The 14,606-nt window shown below is 40.9% G+C and overlaps 2 protein-coding genes across 2 annotated transcripts; both read left to right on the top strand.

Moving 5' to 3' along the window:
* Positions 1–1,518: 1,518 nt before the first annotated feature.
* On the top strand, positions 1,519–6,441 carry vgll2b (vestigial-like family member 2b). The gene is made up of 4 exons (XM_085342598.1): positions 1,519–1,850; positions 2,265–2,607; positions 4,477–4,923; positions 5,389–6,441. The coding sequence occupies exons 1-4, from the start codon at positions 1,764–1,766 to the stop codon at positions 5,430–5,432; spliced, it is 921 nt and encodes a 306-aa protein (XP_085198724.1). The 5' UTR covers positions 1,519–1,763; the 3' UTR covers positions 5,433–6,441.
* A 4,562-nt stretch (positions 6,442–11,003) lies between these two features.
* On the top strand, positions 11,004–13,018 carry ctsl.1 (cathepsin L.1). Its single transcript, XM_085343024.1, has 7 exons — positions 11,004–11,103; positions 11,334–11,476; positions 11,612–11,809; positions 11,900–12,091; positions 12,412–12,577; positions 12,688–12,793; positions 12,919–13,018. Exons 1-7 carry the CDS (start codon positions 11,004–11,006, stop codon positions 13,016–13,018), a joined length of 1,005 nt encoding a protein of 334 aa, XP_085199150.1.
* Positions 13,019–14,606: the final 1,588 nt, after the last annotated feature.

Genomic DNA, 14,606 nt, shown 5'->3' with positions numbered 1-14,606 from the left:
AGAAAGAGTTACAGAGACAGAGAAATTTAGTCATGGCCATTAATACTAATAGTGGCCTCCCTTCCCTTCCGTCAGCTGCAGCTGTTGATCACGCTGGTGTAACAGTGAGCTTTCTAGCATTGCATCACTCTCTTTCTCCTTGACTCCTGTGGCGTCCTGCATTACATTACCCTGCATGCACATGGATCTGGTAGCCCTTATTCCACAACTTACTGCAAGGGCAATGCACTGGAAGCAGGGCTAATGCCCAAATAAGGTTATTAAAATACTTACGTGGCTTAGAAAGTGAGATTCTGTTGCTGTCTTGGGATTATATACAATGCTGTGCCGCGCATTATAGAGAATTATATCACACAGCTTTGAAATAATAATGATTAAAAGCTGATAGAAAAAGAGAAAACTTACATATTTAAGCATATCCACTGCTATTTGAGAGCATACTTGATTAACTAGCATGCCAATAACCTGCTACCAGTTATTCACAGTATGTATGATGTATGCATAGCAAGATGTTGGTCATGTTCTGCATCTAGAGAACGCAGCAAAGGAACGATGTAACTTCCAGAGGAGCTCGTCCACTAGCATACATCAGAGACATTCCACCTCATCTGACACTCGTCCATGGAATTCTGCGAACTTTCCACACTATTCTCCCAGGCATTCTGAAGTGCCTGTCAAAAAGACTGGCATGCCTAAACATCAGGCACCCGTAAACACTTAAAACAAGCAAAAGAGGCTGCACTATTGGAAAAAGTGTTCTTCACATTGAATGGTTGTTGTTTTGAAATCCGTGTTTCTGTGGTGCTTGTGATTGTCACTGTTTGTGTTAGTGTGTGTGAAAATATCTTTTTATTTGCACTTCTGATAGGTGATAATTTGTCATAGATTTGTGCAGAGTCCCTTTCTCCTTTATGCTGGTATGACCAGTGTATGCAACCTATAGTTGACACCTATGTGTCATTCTCGGAACCCACTAAATACTTCAGATGACTTGAGGGTTTACTTGGCAACCGATAGCTGTTTTAAGACCATGGATACACTTTCGACCTGGACTGAACACAAAGTTTTTAAGTATCCAAAGTACATGGAGACGAATAAAAAGTCGCTGAACCACGTGTATCATGTGCTCATTGTTGTGTGGCCAGTTATAAAGCTCAGTGACTTCATCCAAATCTATTTGTGTAACTAGATGACATTCTATTTAACCCTTTTTTTTTCTACACCAGGATTACGATGGTCTGGAGTCATAATGATTTACTGTGTGCTTACAGCTTTTCTAGAATACACTCTTGCCCACTCTTTCAATTTTATATTCACAAATATTGACATAATTTACGCCTATATGTTTTAAATGAGCTTTTACACGATTACACCCATCAGGCAGTTAATTTCAGTAGTGTGTCAAATTTGCTCGAAAGCGATCTGTTATAGATGTTATGCCAGTGGGAGTCTTAATGTCGGTGATGTGGGGTGTTGAGAGCTGGTAAAGGTGGGAGGGGTTGACACAAAGATGTACAGGACAGGACACCCTCATGCTTGCTCCATAAACCTCACCACATTTTGGTACCGCAGCTGTGTGGCGCACGCAATGAAAGCGGAGAGGTGCGCTCCTCCTGGAGTGACTATGCCGAGCCTGGAACGGGCTTTTGTGCACTGATCGGCGACTAAGAAGCTCATTTCTCTCCGACATAAACGGAATGTTGACGCTCTCTCTCTCACTAAGGTCGGTTTCAACAGAGCATTGAAGACATCGCTCATTTACCATGAGCTGTTTGGATGTTATGTACCCAGCCTATGGACATTACGCATCGTACGCACCGACTGCTCCCGCTTTTATCAGTAACTTCCAGGTAAGAAATGAGCACATGTGGAAACGTTCTTGTGATAACTCTCATCTCAAGTATTGGAGCCTGTTGTGCTAGTTAACAGATATGCTAATTTATGCAGCTTGTGCGTAAAAGCAAACAACCCGATTCAAAAAGTTATTTATTTGTTTAAGTTTGTGATTTAAGAATTAGTTTGATTTATTGAGATTTTTTCTTTATATCTGTACATGTCACACCAAGCACAGAAGTCACTCTGCACCCACTAATTAGCGCACAGCAGCTCGCACGCACACACAGATTACACATAGCAGTGCTGCCTCATACAAAGAAGAGCATCGTGTCAAAATGTCTCATAGTCAGCTCCAGAACTGTCTTCTGCAACACCTGTTTCAACTCTCTCCCTGTTCTTCCTCTCCCTGCCCTCTAACACCGCGCCAGGCTGCCACAGGTCTAAATTGCACTTCATCTCATTGCCGGGATTTTATGGACACTCCCAACGGCCCGGAGGGGATGTCTGGGGGCCCAGGCACTGGAGGATCAACTTCCTCCTCTGCTTCATCCAGCTCTTCTTCCTCCTATACTCCTGCGGCTTCAAGACCAGAAGAAGGCCCCAAAGAGAAGCAGGAAGCTCCCGAGGCAGAATACCTGACTTCTCGCTGTGTCCTCTTCACCTACTACCAGGGAGACATCAGCAGCGTTGTGGATGAGCACTTCTCCAGAGCCCTCAGCTCCTATATGGATGGTGAGGGCAAACGTCGAGCACCAGAACATCGGGGAACAGGTAAATTTCATTGCGCATGCAGAAAGATTATTTGACTCAAATAAAGGTCCTTGTACCAGCAATACAAAGTCATAGTGAATGTTTGGTGTTCTTAAAAATCAAATTTGTGCAGTATATGCACAAAAATAAAGCAACACCAATCAATTTTATCAAATCTTTAATAGACTAATTTATTCTAGGCGTGTTTACATGACGATTGTTGGGTTTCTCCTAACTAAATCCTTCTCCTCCCATGTATTTAGGGAAGCACAGGTGGCATATTTGTCACAGTTGAGATATATTGCATGAGATTTTGAGGCCACACATGCTGAACTGACAGGGAGCGCAGCAGAGTGTCACACAGGTAATTTGGTCAGTTGAAGGGCTCATTTGTTCAAAAAGTTGTCCCTGGAAAGGTCGGGGCATCGGGTCAGGAAGGTTAGGAGCAGTTGGAAGTCAAATGGGTCTACTTTGACTCTTCCAGGCTAAAAGGTTTAAAAAAGACACAAGAGAGTCAGCGTGCATTGTTGGTTTTGTCTGTGAAAATCCCAAAATCAGACCTAGCTATAGTCAGATTTCTAATATCTGCCTCCCGGGTCTAAATATGACTCTGTGATTGCAGTATGTTTTGGCAACTTTATCTCCACGAAACGCTATGGATTTATGAGTTTATTGTGGCTTATGTTAATACCAAGTACAGATAATCCATAACTATCATCCAGAGAATCCTATAAAAGCTCAAATTAGTGTTAAGTAAAGATGTTCCTTTCCTCTTTTTACAATTTTAAATCTGATTGCACCAGGATGTAAAGTAAACAAAAATGTCGAAATGAATATTTTAAAGATGCCAGTGTTCTTTTTTGCTGCCAGCTTGACGATATCCCTTGGATATCCATGTAGGGCCTAAAGCGTCTACTCACTCTGTTGCTCTGTCGGTTTTAGTCTCTTTCCTTGTTGAGTCGGACGTCTTCATTTCAGCACCAGTGCACGCTCCCTGCCTCACAACAGATGCTATGTTTATACATGACCGTAAGCGCACAGCCTCGCTGCGGTATCCCCTTCAAACGTCTCCATGGCTGCCATTCTGTCTCTTGCTCCAGCTCTTGCCCCACAATGGTTGCTCAGTCAGTTGCCCACCTGCCAGTCAGATTTATATAAGTTGCGGTCATTGTGATATGGGCAGTGGGAAACGCTGCCTCTTGGGGGGATGCATAGGGCATTTTTTTTCATATAACTATCCCATGGGAAAATTATACTGCTAAAAACATATAATGGCTTGCTGACATTCTGTCAAGGGCGAGGAGGGTGGGGGAGCAGAGAAAACAACAGGTGGGGGTGCAGGAGACAGAAGAGAGGGTTGGCGGGTGCTAGAACGGGGCTAGAATTGCTTTTTGAGTGTGTGTGTGTGTCTGTGTCGGCTTGAGTGTGTTGTGAGACTTTCAAAAGTAGTGAGCTGACAGGAGAGTGAGAGATGTCACCACAGCAAGTGATTTAAGACCCTGTGAGTCTTGGGCTCGTTCCAGGTCAGAGCGCCTGCCTTATATAGAATTCCAGGGTATAGGGACATCGCGCTTTCTACGTTTCTCTTTAGCGCTCACTCCCCTCTGTCTGCTCGAACGTGGTTGTGTTTATTTCTGTGTCTTGTTGGGGCTAGGACGGTGTGACAGTATGATCCAATGGGGAAGATATCTGGGCCAGAGGGTGTAGCAGTCATGTGAGTGACATCTATGTTTTAGTATGTGTTGCTCCTCCTGCACAGCTCCAGCCTTTCCATTTGCTTCTATAAATCAATTCAATTCACTACGCAGTTGTGCAACAGTTCATGACTTGGCCGAAGTTTGACTGTTGTGCCTCCTCCTACCTCTTCTCTCCCACCTCTTCCCTTATTAGATACCCCGTCGCCTAGCAGTAGACGAAGCTTCCCCCCATCCTTCTGGGACAGTAACTACTCCTCGCCTCAGAGTCGCTCCCACTGTGAGACCGGTGCACCTTCCTATTCCATGGACCCGTACGCATCAGGGCTACACCCCAGCCTGCAGCACCCACACGCTCATCCTCATCCACACGCTCATCCACACTCCCACCCTCACCCACCAGAAAGCTGGGGATATCCTCAGGCCCAAGCCTACGGCCCCCCACGGCCTCTCCATGAACTTTATTCACCTTCGGCTTTGGAGCCCCATTATGGGCCCCTACTCATGCCTACCGTGAGGCCACCACATCTTCCCACCTTGCCAAGCCACTATGAAGTGAGCAAGCTGGAGCCCGCTACCTCATGGCCCAGTTTGCTCCCCCCAGGAGATGTCAGCCAGACCCTGGCCCTCAACATGGATGCAGGTAACCACTCAACCATGTGAGGCTTTTGGATGGTACAGTGCAGTTTTAGTGCAAGATTGAACTTTCATCCCTTTAAATTTAGCAACACAACACACCAAGCAATCCTGACTTTAAAATATCAAAGATTCATGAATAATATACAGTCAAATAACCATTTACACAAACACCCACACTCTGTTGCACACTGCTATACCAGCTTTCAGCCCCTGTAATGCTCTATATATGAAAACAAATGATCAGATGCAAACATATATACGCTCAGGAAGTTAAATAACTCAGTCACCATTATAGACACTCCCACGCATGCAGACACACTCACAAATGCACACAACACATCATAATCATCACAGGAGCCCCGCCACCCCACAAAAACAGGATGTTTGGCACAAGTAGACTCCATGACAACCTGTGTTCTGTGTTCACCATTGTCCTCCTCATTGTATCCTTTTCTTTTTTTCCCCTCAGGTCTCCAGCAGCACAAGAAAGGCAAGGAGCTCTACTGGTTCTAACGAGCCCTTCAGTCACAGTGACCAGCCATTACCAGATCCAATTAGTCCCTGGACCTACTTTGCTATTGTCGCAGCAGGTCCCTTTATCCCCCGCCCCCCTCCACCATACACACTTTGCATCCCCATCTACCCACCCCCTTCACTCTGTTTCTAGCCTCCCCTGCCAGTATACAGCCTTGCTCCAGGTCGACATGTGTGCACCATGGAGATAAAGCAAAGCGAAAGAGGGAGCGAGAGAGGGAGAGTGTCCGAACTGTCTGTAATCTGTGCTGTTGCTCTCTTTTTCTCAGCTCTTTTGGTCTCCCTCTGCTGTCACTGCACAGACCTTGGCAAGGTGGGAGCCACAGTGACCTGTTTGGACTGAGAAAGACAGGATCACAACAGACTTCTTTTTTTTTTTTTTGCAGAGGACAGAGAGATGGAAGGATGAATGGAGGGACAGAGGGATGAATAGCAGAGAGTAGGGATTTCCTCCAATGTCCCTGGTTATCTCTGTCTCATGCTCTGTGTTGGTACAGTGGTTTTCATTATCCACTTATCTGCATTTCACAAATGCAACATTCAGTGATAAACAAGAGCAGCAATTATGGCAGTTTAAGCTCTGTGACTGTTATAATGAGGCCTTTTGTGTTTGTTATTATATAATACTGCTCTCTGAAATAAAGTGTTTATATTTATTGGTGTTTATGTGCATTTCTAAAATATTAGGTTGGCCAGTGTTCTGAATTTTTTTGTGTCAAGCTGATTGTGCTTTATATATATATATATATTTTAAAAGAGGTGATAAAGCTGACCATACCAGATCTATCATCTATCTTATGTGGAGAATATCTCTCGCATCTACCACGATTTGTTTGCTCAGAACTATCAGGTAAAACTGAACTTTCAATTTGATGCTGTTCCATTTTAGTCCTTTTGTTCTCTGTCATTCGTGGAAATTTTGAATTTTGGCTTTCTTAATATTTGTGGGATTATTTTTTCGGTGTGCTCATTTTTTCGTGTCCAAGAATGTGATGTCAATAAATATTTTTATGGTTCATTGTCACATCTCATAAATGTTTACCTTGAACGATGTTAGCAACATGAATATAAGAGAGTAATATTTCTAGATAATAAATACTAATATTAGCCTGAAGAAATTTGGCTCCATGGGAAGACTCCAGGTGTCAGGTAACATATCTGTGATGAGGGCTTTTCGGTCTGTTTCTAATTTTGCACACTTGTTGGGTGCCCTGACATTTTCATAGCTGTCTGATTCCCAGATACAGTAGCAGAGCCAGATGTGATCAAGGTTACGCTGTGCACCTCGTCTTATTTAAAAGGCCTTCCATTTGAATTCCTGCTTGCATTCACACTTTGTCACCTATAAAGTGGGAATGAGTGGCAAATGCCAGCCACGTGTAACCAGAGAAGAAGCAAGCCATCCCAGCTATGCACCAAATGTTGCTGTGTTATTGATCTGATAATCAGATTATGCCCTAAGGTATGCCAGTCTTGGCCACCGTCACAATTTAGTGGCTGTTATGTGTGACCCCTCGCCCCCTTAAGAGAGCAGCCAACTATGTGATTGGCTTTAATCTGAGGAAACATGTAGAGTAATAAAATTAAAAGAGTTTACCAGGGATAGCTTTCCTGTCAGCTTCCCATTCCAACCACCTTACAGCCTTTTCATGCTAGTATTGTTGCTGGCACTAGCCTCTTTTTTTTTTACCCTCCAGGATCTAATCCATAGTAAGTGTGCAGCCACAGATATTGTCACATTACAGTACATGGCTGTCAATAAATCCCACATAATGTGAAGCAGCACATTCAAGTGTAGTTTGTATGAGGAAGGCATAAATTGACTCACTATGGATAACACCAAGATTAAAATTAAAATTGATTTAACCTAAAGTTGTAGCTTAATTTGATTAATTACTGATTCGTTAGTTTTATTACTAACAGAAAGTGGATTTGGTTTGGTGGTTTCCATGTTTGTTAGTAAACTGAAATATTCCAAATGAAATAGTGACATCTCCTGGTGTGTTTATAGCACTGCAAAGCCAACAACAAATAAAGGTTTTACAGGGCACACTTACAACAGGTTGAGCTGCTGTAATGCAGCCAAGACACAGTTTATGGCGCTTTTACAGCAACACTAACTAAAACTAGCTATGAAAACACAAAATTAAGAATTAAAAAATAGCATGAGCTTCTTCTTTGAGCGAATAAATTGCTTTGCATATTTATCCGTGACTACTGGAGAGCACCTGTCAGATCAACTGTCAAAACCAAGAACTACTTTAGCTCATTTTTTATAACTATTTGACCAGTATTATCTCTTAGTACAGAGGTCACTGTTGATTACTTGGTTGATTATATATAGCTTTATCAATAGCTACTAACGAGCCCAATGCAAAAAAACCCCCCTTGCATTTGCTCCAGCTATATAATCATTACACTGAAAAGACATTTTCATAAATGTGCACAGACTGTCTGTTAATAAAAAATAATACATAATCATGTGTAAAAAACATGGCACAGAAATTTGAGAACTACATGTTCAGGACAACATCTCAACATATGGGAGCAAAGGTTAGTGGCCGACATTACTGAGCACTTTCTGAGAACCACTGATTGCCTCACTTGCACTATGCATTGGTTTCAGTAAGAGTTTATAATAAGACAAACCCTATGCTGACCCAGATTCAAAACAATAGTCATATGATGGCTCATTGGTGGTAGTCACATGATACAGGTTCTAGAGTCAAATGGCACATTATATACAAATACAGATTTACTACATGTTTGTGATCCAAATCTTCAACTTTTATTTTAATAATCATATGATTCACTCAGTGATCAACTGTCATCCTCCCTGCTTTAAATAAACTGGAATCTTATAACCTGATTACTGAGTGTAAAACACAGTAAACTTGAGTTTTGTGCTTTACTCATCTGAATTTCTTAAACATGTGACTTTCCTGCTGTTTTAACTTTTAATATCTAACTGATACAATCATCATGTGCAAGCTAAAGGAGACAAATAAAAATGAAGCAAGAAACACGTGATGTAGTATAAACAAGTGGTAGCAGAAATCACAAAACACACACAAAACTTTTTTTCTTCACTTTTAATTTTTCCAGATAAGTCCCTAGACCCATTTACCATAACATGTTCACATGCTTTACTTCCACATTTTTCCCGAAACAAGCAGACAAAAATGTGCAAACTTTGATTTGTGAACTTCCATCCTCGTAATTGCTGTTGTGCTGACTCACGGTGAACCTGTTACTTGTTATGCATCCACGCTATGCTGCACCTGACCACTTCTGCTGGACTTCACAATAAAAACGAATCATTTTAATACTATGTGAGATTAATTTATCGAGCTGGGAGACATGCCACCCCCCAGGAAAAAAATAATGACATTTATTTATTATAATAAAATAATTAAACACATAAAATCAATAAAATCAACCTTCCTAATAATAAAAAATAATAATAAAAAGATAACTTTATTATCTATTACAATCTTCATGTTTGTCTACGATCGTCTATTGTGAATAGTTTTCATGACTCTACACATTTGTCTGGTTCCCATACTAACAGCTGTAGTTGTTTTTTTTCACACATTATAGGTTTTTTCACTTTAGAGGATTTTGACTTTCAGGCTTTAATTTTAAATATATTTTACAGAGTAGTATTACTTTCACTTAAGTGAAAAAACAAACAAAAACGAAACAAAAACTGTGTTCTTCTACCACTAATGAACTGTCCTCTCATGCCTTACATTAGCCACTGCTGAAAATATATAAAGCATTATAATACTACTGCAAAGCTACACTGTAGCAATAGTTATGCATTTCTATCATAGAAAGGAAACAGCATATTGTTTTTTTTTTTATTGATCCAGAGGTATTAGAATTCAAACTATTTGCACTTTTCTGACAGAAATAACCCCAATCTTGTGTACAAAATACTGATATCTGTGCTTTCAGTTGGGATGTCAGATGCATGACATAAACTAAAATAAGAGTTCCTTGAAATCTGTAAACCTTTTGCTTAGTTCTTAGTTTCCCACCCACTCCACATCTTCTTTATGGCTATCGTAACACTGAAAGCCTTGTGACCACTAGTCAGCCAGACAGACAGACGTCAGTTACAGAAGATAAATTGCCAGTAAAAAAAAAGGCTGATATCTTACTTACAGGGAAGAATTTAAAGACAAAATGCACATTTTTGTATTTGCACTGATAAAGATGGGTGGGATTTGCCCAGAAAATCAGGCCTTACAGTCAAGCTTAAAAACAGGATGTGTTTGTGGAAACAGAAAGGAAGTGTTGAATAACTGTCAGTGGAAACCCGCATGAATCATAAATCAAACAATATCAAACTCAGAATAGAGTTTATCGGAAGTTGTGTGTGGCTGTGTGCTTGTTTGCACCGTAGCTCAAAACCTTAAGAAAACTTTCAGACAAAAGGGGACAAAAATTCCATATTTGTGGGAAAATTTAGAGACTTTAATCAGTCTGAGAGAGGTTATATGCGTACATATGAAGACAATACATCATTTCAGTTTCTTAAAGAAGAAAAAAGATGGGGTAACACTTCAAATACATCCTGATCATTCATGTAACTCATTAAACAACATTCACTGAGTGGGTGTTAGCTGAGGTGCCACCTACAATTTCAAGAAATAAAAGCACCTCTATGAGGATTTTGCATATTTTCCAGAATGATGTAATCTGTTTCTTCTTAAGGTTTCAGCTCGCAGGTGGATGACACATTAGCACACACGCTGTGTTGTTTCTGTATGTCTGCTTTGTTTTTGTTTGTTTGTTTTTTCTGCTGTTGTTCGTTTTGGAGACTTCCCATCTCTTTGTGGTGGGAAACAGATTACAGGGGAAAACACATAACAATAACACATACAGACATATGGTGTTTGTTGAACGTGAATCCATATGACTAAACCAAAACTGATCATGCCCTCAAAAAAACCTAAAAACCAAAGAAAAAAGCAGTAAACAGGATTCATGACAGTAATGTTCAGTGTTTTTGCTGAGGTTGACTAAAATATTTCCTCAAAACAGTGTCATCGTGCGATCCTCCTCTTAATGTATAACTCCACCTTTGTCTGTTTCAGTGATTGACTTTCATGTGCCATATTTTTTGTGACCTGCTGACAGCCACCTGACTGGAATACTGTAGTCATAACTGTAGCTGGCTATATAAGAACTCCTCAGACAGCTCTACAACACCCACAGGTGCTTCTACCTCAGTCTTCAGCACGTACACTGACATCGAGCCAGGTGAGTAGCTACAGCACAGACTACTGCACAAACAGACTACACTTTTTAGTGACAGAATGATGAAAGAGTCATTCATTTGAGAAAGAATAGAAAGGAGAGATGAAACAGAAAGTTAAAGAAACCAGGACGTAGAGCGGATACTGTGGTAGTGTGGAAGTGACATCCAACATCACGATAGAGAGTATTTTAAAGCTGATGTGACAGGCATCAGAAACAATCTGTCTGGTTTTCTGCACACCACACAGGATCTGTGTCTTTTTCTGCTTGTGTCCAGTCAAGATGAAGTTGCTGCTTGTTGTTGCTGCTGTTCTGGCTGTGGCCAGCTGTGCCAGCATCTCTCTGGAAGATCTGGAGTTTCATGCCTGGAAACTCAAGTTTGGTGAGACAGCAGACTCTTCCTCTCCTATTTGTTTGAGCTTTTTGTCAAATGATATTCATCATGTTTCGTGGTCTTAAAGGAACCCTTAAATTTGGCCTTGCTCACGCTTGTAAAACATTATAAGACTAGAATAAAGGAAAATCTCTTACTGGAAATTAGATTGTTAATATTTAAGGATTCATCCTGGTTCCTTCATTCTCTTTCTGACAATTGTTTTTTCAAAATGGCAGAAAGATCCTACCACTCTCCACCAGAGGAGGCTCACCGGAGGCAGATCTGGCTCAACAACCGCAAATTTGTGCTTGTACACAACATCTTGGCAGACCAGGGTTTGAAGTCCTACCGCCTCGGCATGACCTACTTTGCTGACATGGTATGTTTGTATGTCTGTTTAGGTTTTTATGTGTAGGTCATCAGCATTTTTCACTGCAATTAGCAGAGAACGACACAGAGAATAGCATTTTGGATAACAACCCAATAAGCCCAGAATTATGTTCTTCTTCATCAGGAAAATGAAGAGTACAAGCGAGTGATTTCCCAGGGCTGCCTTCACTCCTTCAATGCTTCTCTGCCTCGCCGTGGCTCTACCTTCTTCACACTACCTGAAGGTACTGATCTGCCCGACACTGTTGACTGGAGGGATAAGGGATATGTCACTGATGTCAAGGATCAGAAGCAGTGTGGCTCCTGCTGGGCCTTCAGTGCAGTGAGTACATATAACGTAGTCTTCTCTATTATTGTAAAGCAGGAAACTTTGCTCGACTGTTGGCTTCAAACTGACTGACGCTTGTTGCAGACTGGCTCACTGGAGGGTCAGCACTTCAGGAAGACAGGAAAGCTGGTGTCTCTGAGCGAGCAGCAGCTGGTCGACTGCTCGGGAGACTATGGCAATGAGGGCTGCGGTGGAGGCTGGATGGACTCCGCCTTCCAGTACATCCAAGCAAATGGAGGGATTGACACTGAGGAGTCCTACCCTTATGAGGCCGAGGTAATAAAAGAGTGGAGAATAATGTGCTTATTATAATGTTATAATGTTATTGTTCATCACTTGACTGTCATTATCTTGACAAATGACAGAGTTGGAGATGAAAAGACAATTATTCATGATAGACTTGCAAACAACTGGTGTACTTTACTGCCACCTTGTGGAAAAAATATATCTAGTGACGCAAATCTGATCAAGGTCAATTTATTGACTACTTTTATATTTATCTTTAAAATTATAGCGCTTGGTAAATGCTCTCATCTCTTATATTTTTACAATAGCGACTTGCAAAATGTGTCAGTAGATAATTTTCTCTCGACTAGGATGGAAAATGCCGTTATAATCCTGATAATATTGGAGCCACATCCACCGGCTATACTGATGTGACTAAAGGCGATGAAGACGCCCTGAAAGAGGCTGTGGCCACCATCGGACCCGTTTCTGTAGCCATTGATGCTTCTCAGATGTCATTCCAATTCTACGAATCAGGTAAAACACTGTTTTGAAAGAGCCAAATAAAAATCTTATATAGAGAAAGAAATGTGAAGATTTATTTATTTATTTTTAAACCTCTCAGTCTAAATGATATGTATTTCTAGGAGTGTACAATGAGCCCCAGTGCAGCAGCTTACAGTTGGACCATGGTGTGCTGGCTGTGGGTTATGGTACTGAGGACGGAAATGACTACTGGCTGGTCAAGAACAGGTAAATAACTTGACTGATGCTCGTTCTAATAGTTACTGAGAGGTAATACATGTAGATTATTACGTCGCTACATTCGGTTACATATTATATCTGCTAAATGTTTATTAATTTGTTTCTTTCTGCAGCTGGGGTCTTGAATGGGGAGACAAGGGATACATTAAGATGAGCAGGAACAAATCCAACCAGTGTGGGATTGCTACTGCAGCAAGCTACCCTCTGGTCTGAAGAGGTCAGAAGAAACTTAAACTACTTTCTTTCTAGCTCTACTAAGATTTTTTTTTTTTTAACAATTTCATTAACAATTCCTTTTAAACATATCAAACCTATGATCATGTGCACAGATTAATATAAAAATATTTGTGCATCCTACAGTTTATTGACTGATTACATTTGCAGGTTTCCTCAGTGAGGCGGAGATCAGTGGCATGTAATCAACATTAATTTTATTTTTATTATTTCATTTTTTTTTTCAGGGTAAAGAGTCACCCTTTGCCCTGGTTTATGTTTAATAGAAAGGTATATAAAATTGTAAATAAATATAAATAAATAAAATATTTCACAGTGATTTAAACATTTGTTTGTGCGTTTCTCTTTGTTGGGGGTGTTTGGCTTTGTAACCATTCAGTGGTTTATCCAGACAGAGATATTCAACCTCAGTGGGATTTTTTTTTGTCCCGCCACACAATTTTAAATCATACAGTTCAGATGCGACTGAAGTGCAGACCTTCAACTTTAGTTCAGTGTCACGGTCTGCAGAGGCAGGTCGTGCGGTGGTGTGTGTAATGGACCCAGGAGCGTACACAAGTGAGTAGACGGGAGTGAGTTTAACAGAAAGCGAGCCTTTAATATGACTGAAGACCAGGAATACAAACACAGCAGGGATAGCGTGGCTAAACTATAACTAAACTGGGAAAACTAATACTGTGACAAACTAAGAGAACTCTGAGACGAAGATGATCACAAAAGACTGATCGTGAAAACATGGGGGTGAGAACACAGACGACGCGACACAGACTGTACGAAACACAGAGACTAAATACACATGAGGGAAGATCAGGGGAAGTGGATGCACACGGGGAACACAGGTGACACTGATAATCATAACAAGACACGACAGGAGTGAACGTAACACTGATGGGAGATGGGCAAAGTAAAGCAGGAAGTACACAGAGGTTCAAACAGGAGGAGAGAGAGCACGGGGAGAACGCAGACATAACGGGCTGGGGAAAACATAGAATAAAGCACAAAGAGAGACGAGGGCTCATAAATACACAGAGGGGCACACAGGGGGTAAGAGTCACGAAGGGAAAACACATAAGGAACAACGTAACAGATCAACCCAGGAAGCATGGCCTAAATAAAGAACAAAATACAAAAATACATGAAAACTAAGAATACTGGGCCCACATGGCCCAGGACCATGACATTCAGCAGGTTTAACAAACATTTTACTTTATTATAGTCATTTTTATAGTTCTTCATTAGAGCCTCAAATGTAATTAGAGAAGTCAGTGACAAACAGTTTTGTTTTGTGGCAAGTGCGGCCTTGTTTTTTTTAAACCTTTCATTGTAATTTCAAGATAGGACCTAAAGAGATGTTGGTGCAAATGATGGAACAAACAAAGTCAGACAGATCGTCTGATCTTTAGGCTGCATTTATGACTTAGTTTATTCCTAAACAGAATGAATGTTTGTAAATAAGGTCTATGTATAAATATAGCTAATACTTTCAGCCAGTTTGATGCAGCTAATTCATAAACACGTAATTAAAATTTAATTAACAGGTGCTTACGTTAATTAAAATCTTTGCCAA

Source organism: Diplotaxodon limnothrissa, linkage group LG19 (genome assembly GCF_057381915.1).
Source record: "Diplotaxodon limnothrissa isolate DT_005_m linkage group LG19, D_limnothrissa_male_GT1.1, whole genome shotgun sequence".
Taxonomy (NCBI): Eukaryota; Metazoa; Chordata; class Actinopteri; order Cichliformes; family Cichlidae; genus Diplotaxodon; species Diplotaxodon limnothrissa.
Note: the sequence above shows the minus strand (reverse complement) of the source record. Positions and strands in the feature narration are given on the sequence as shown.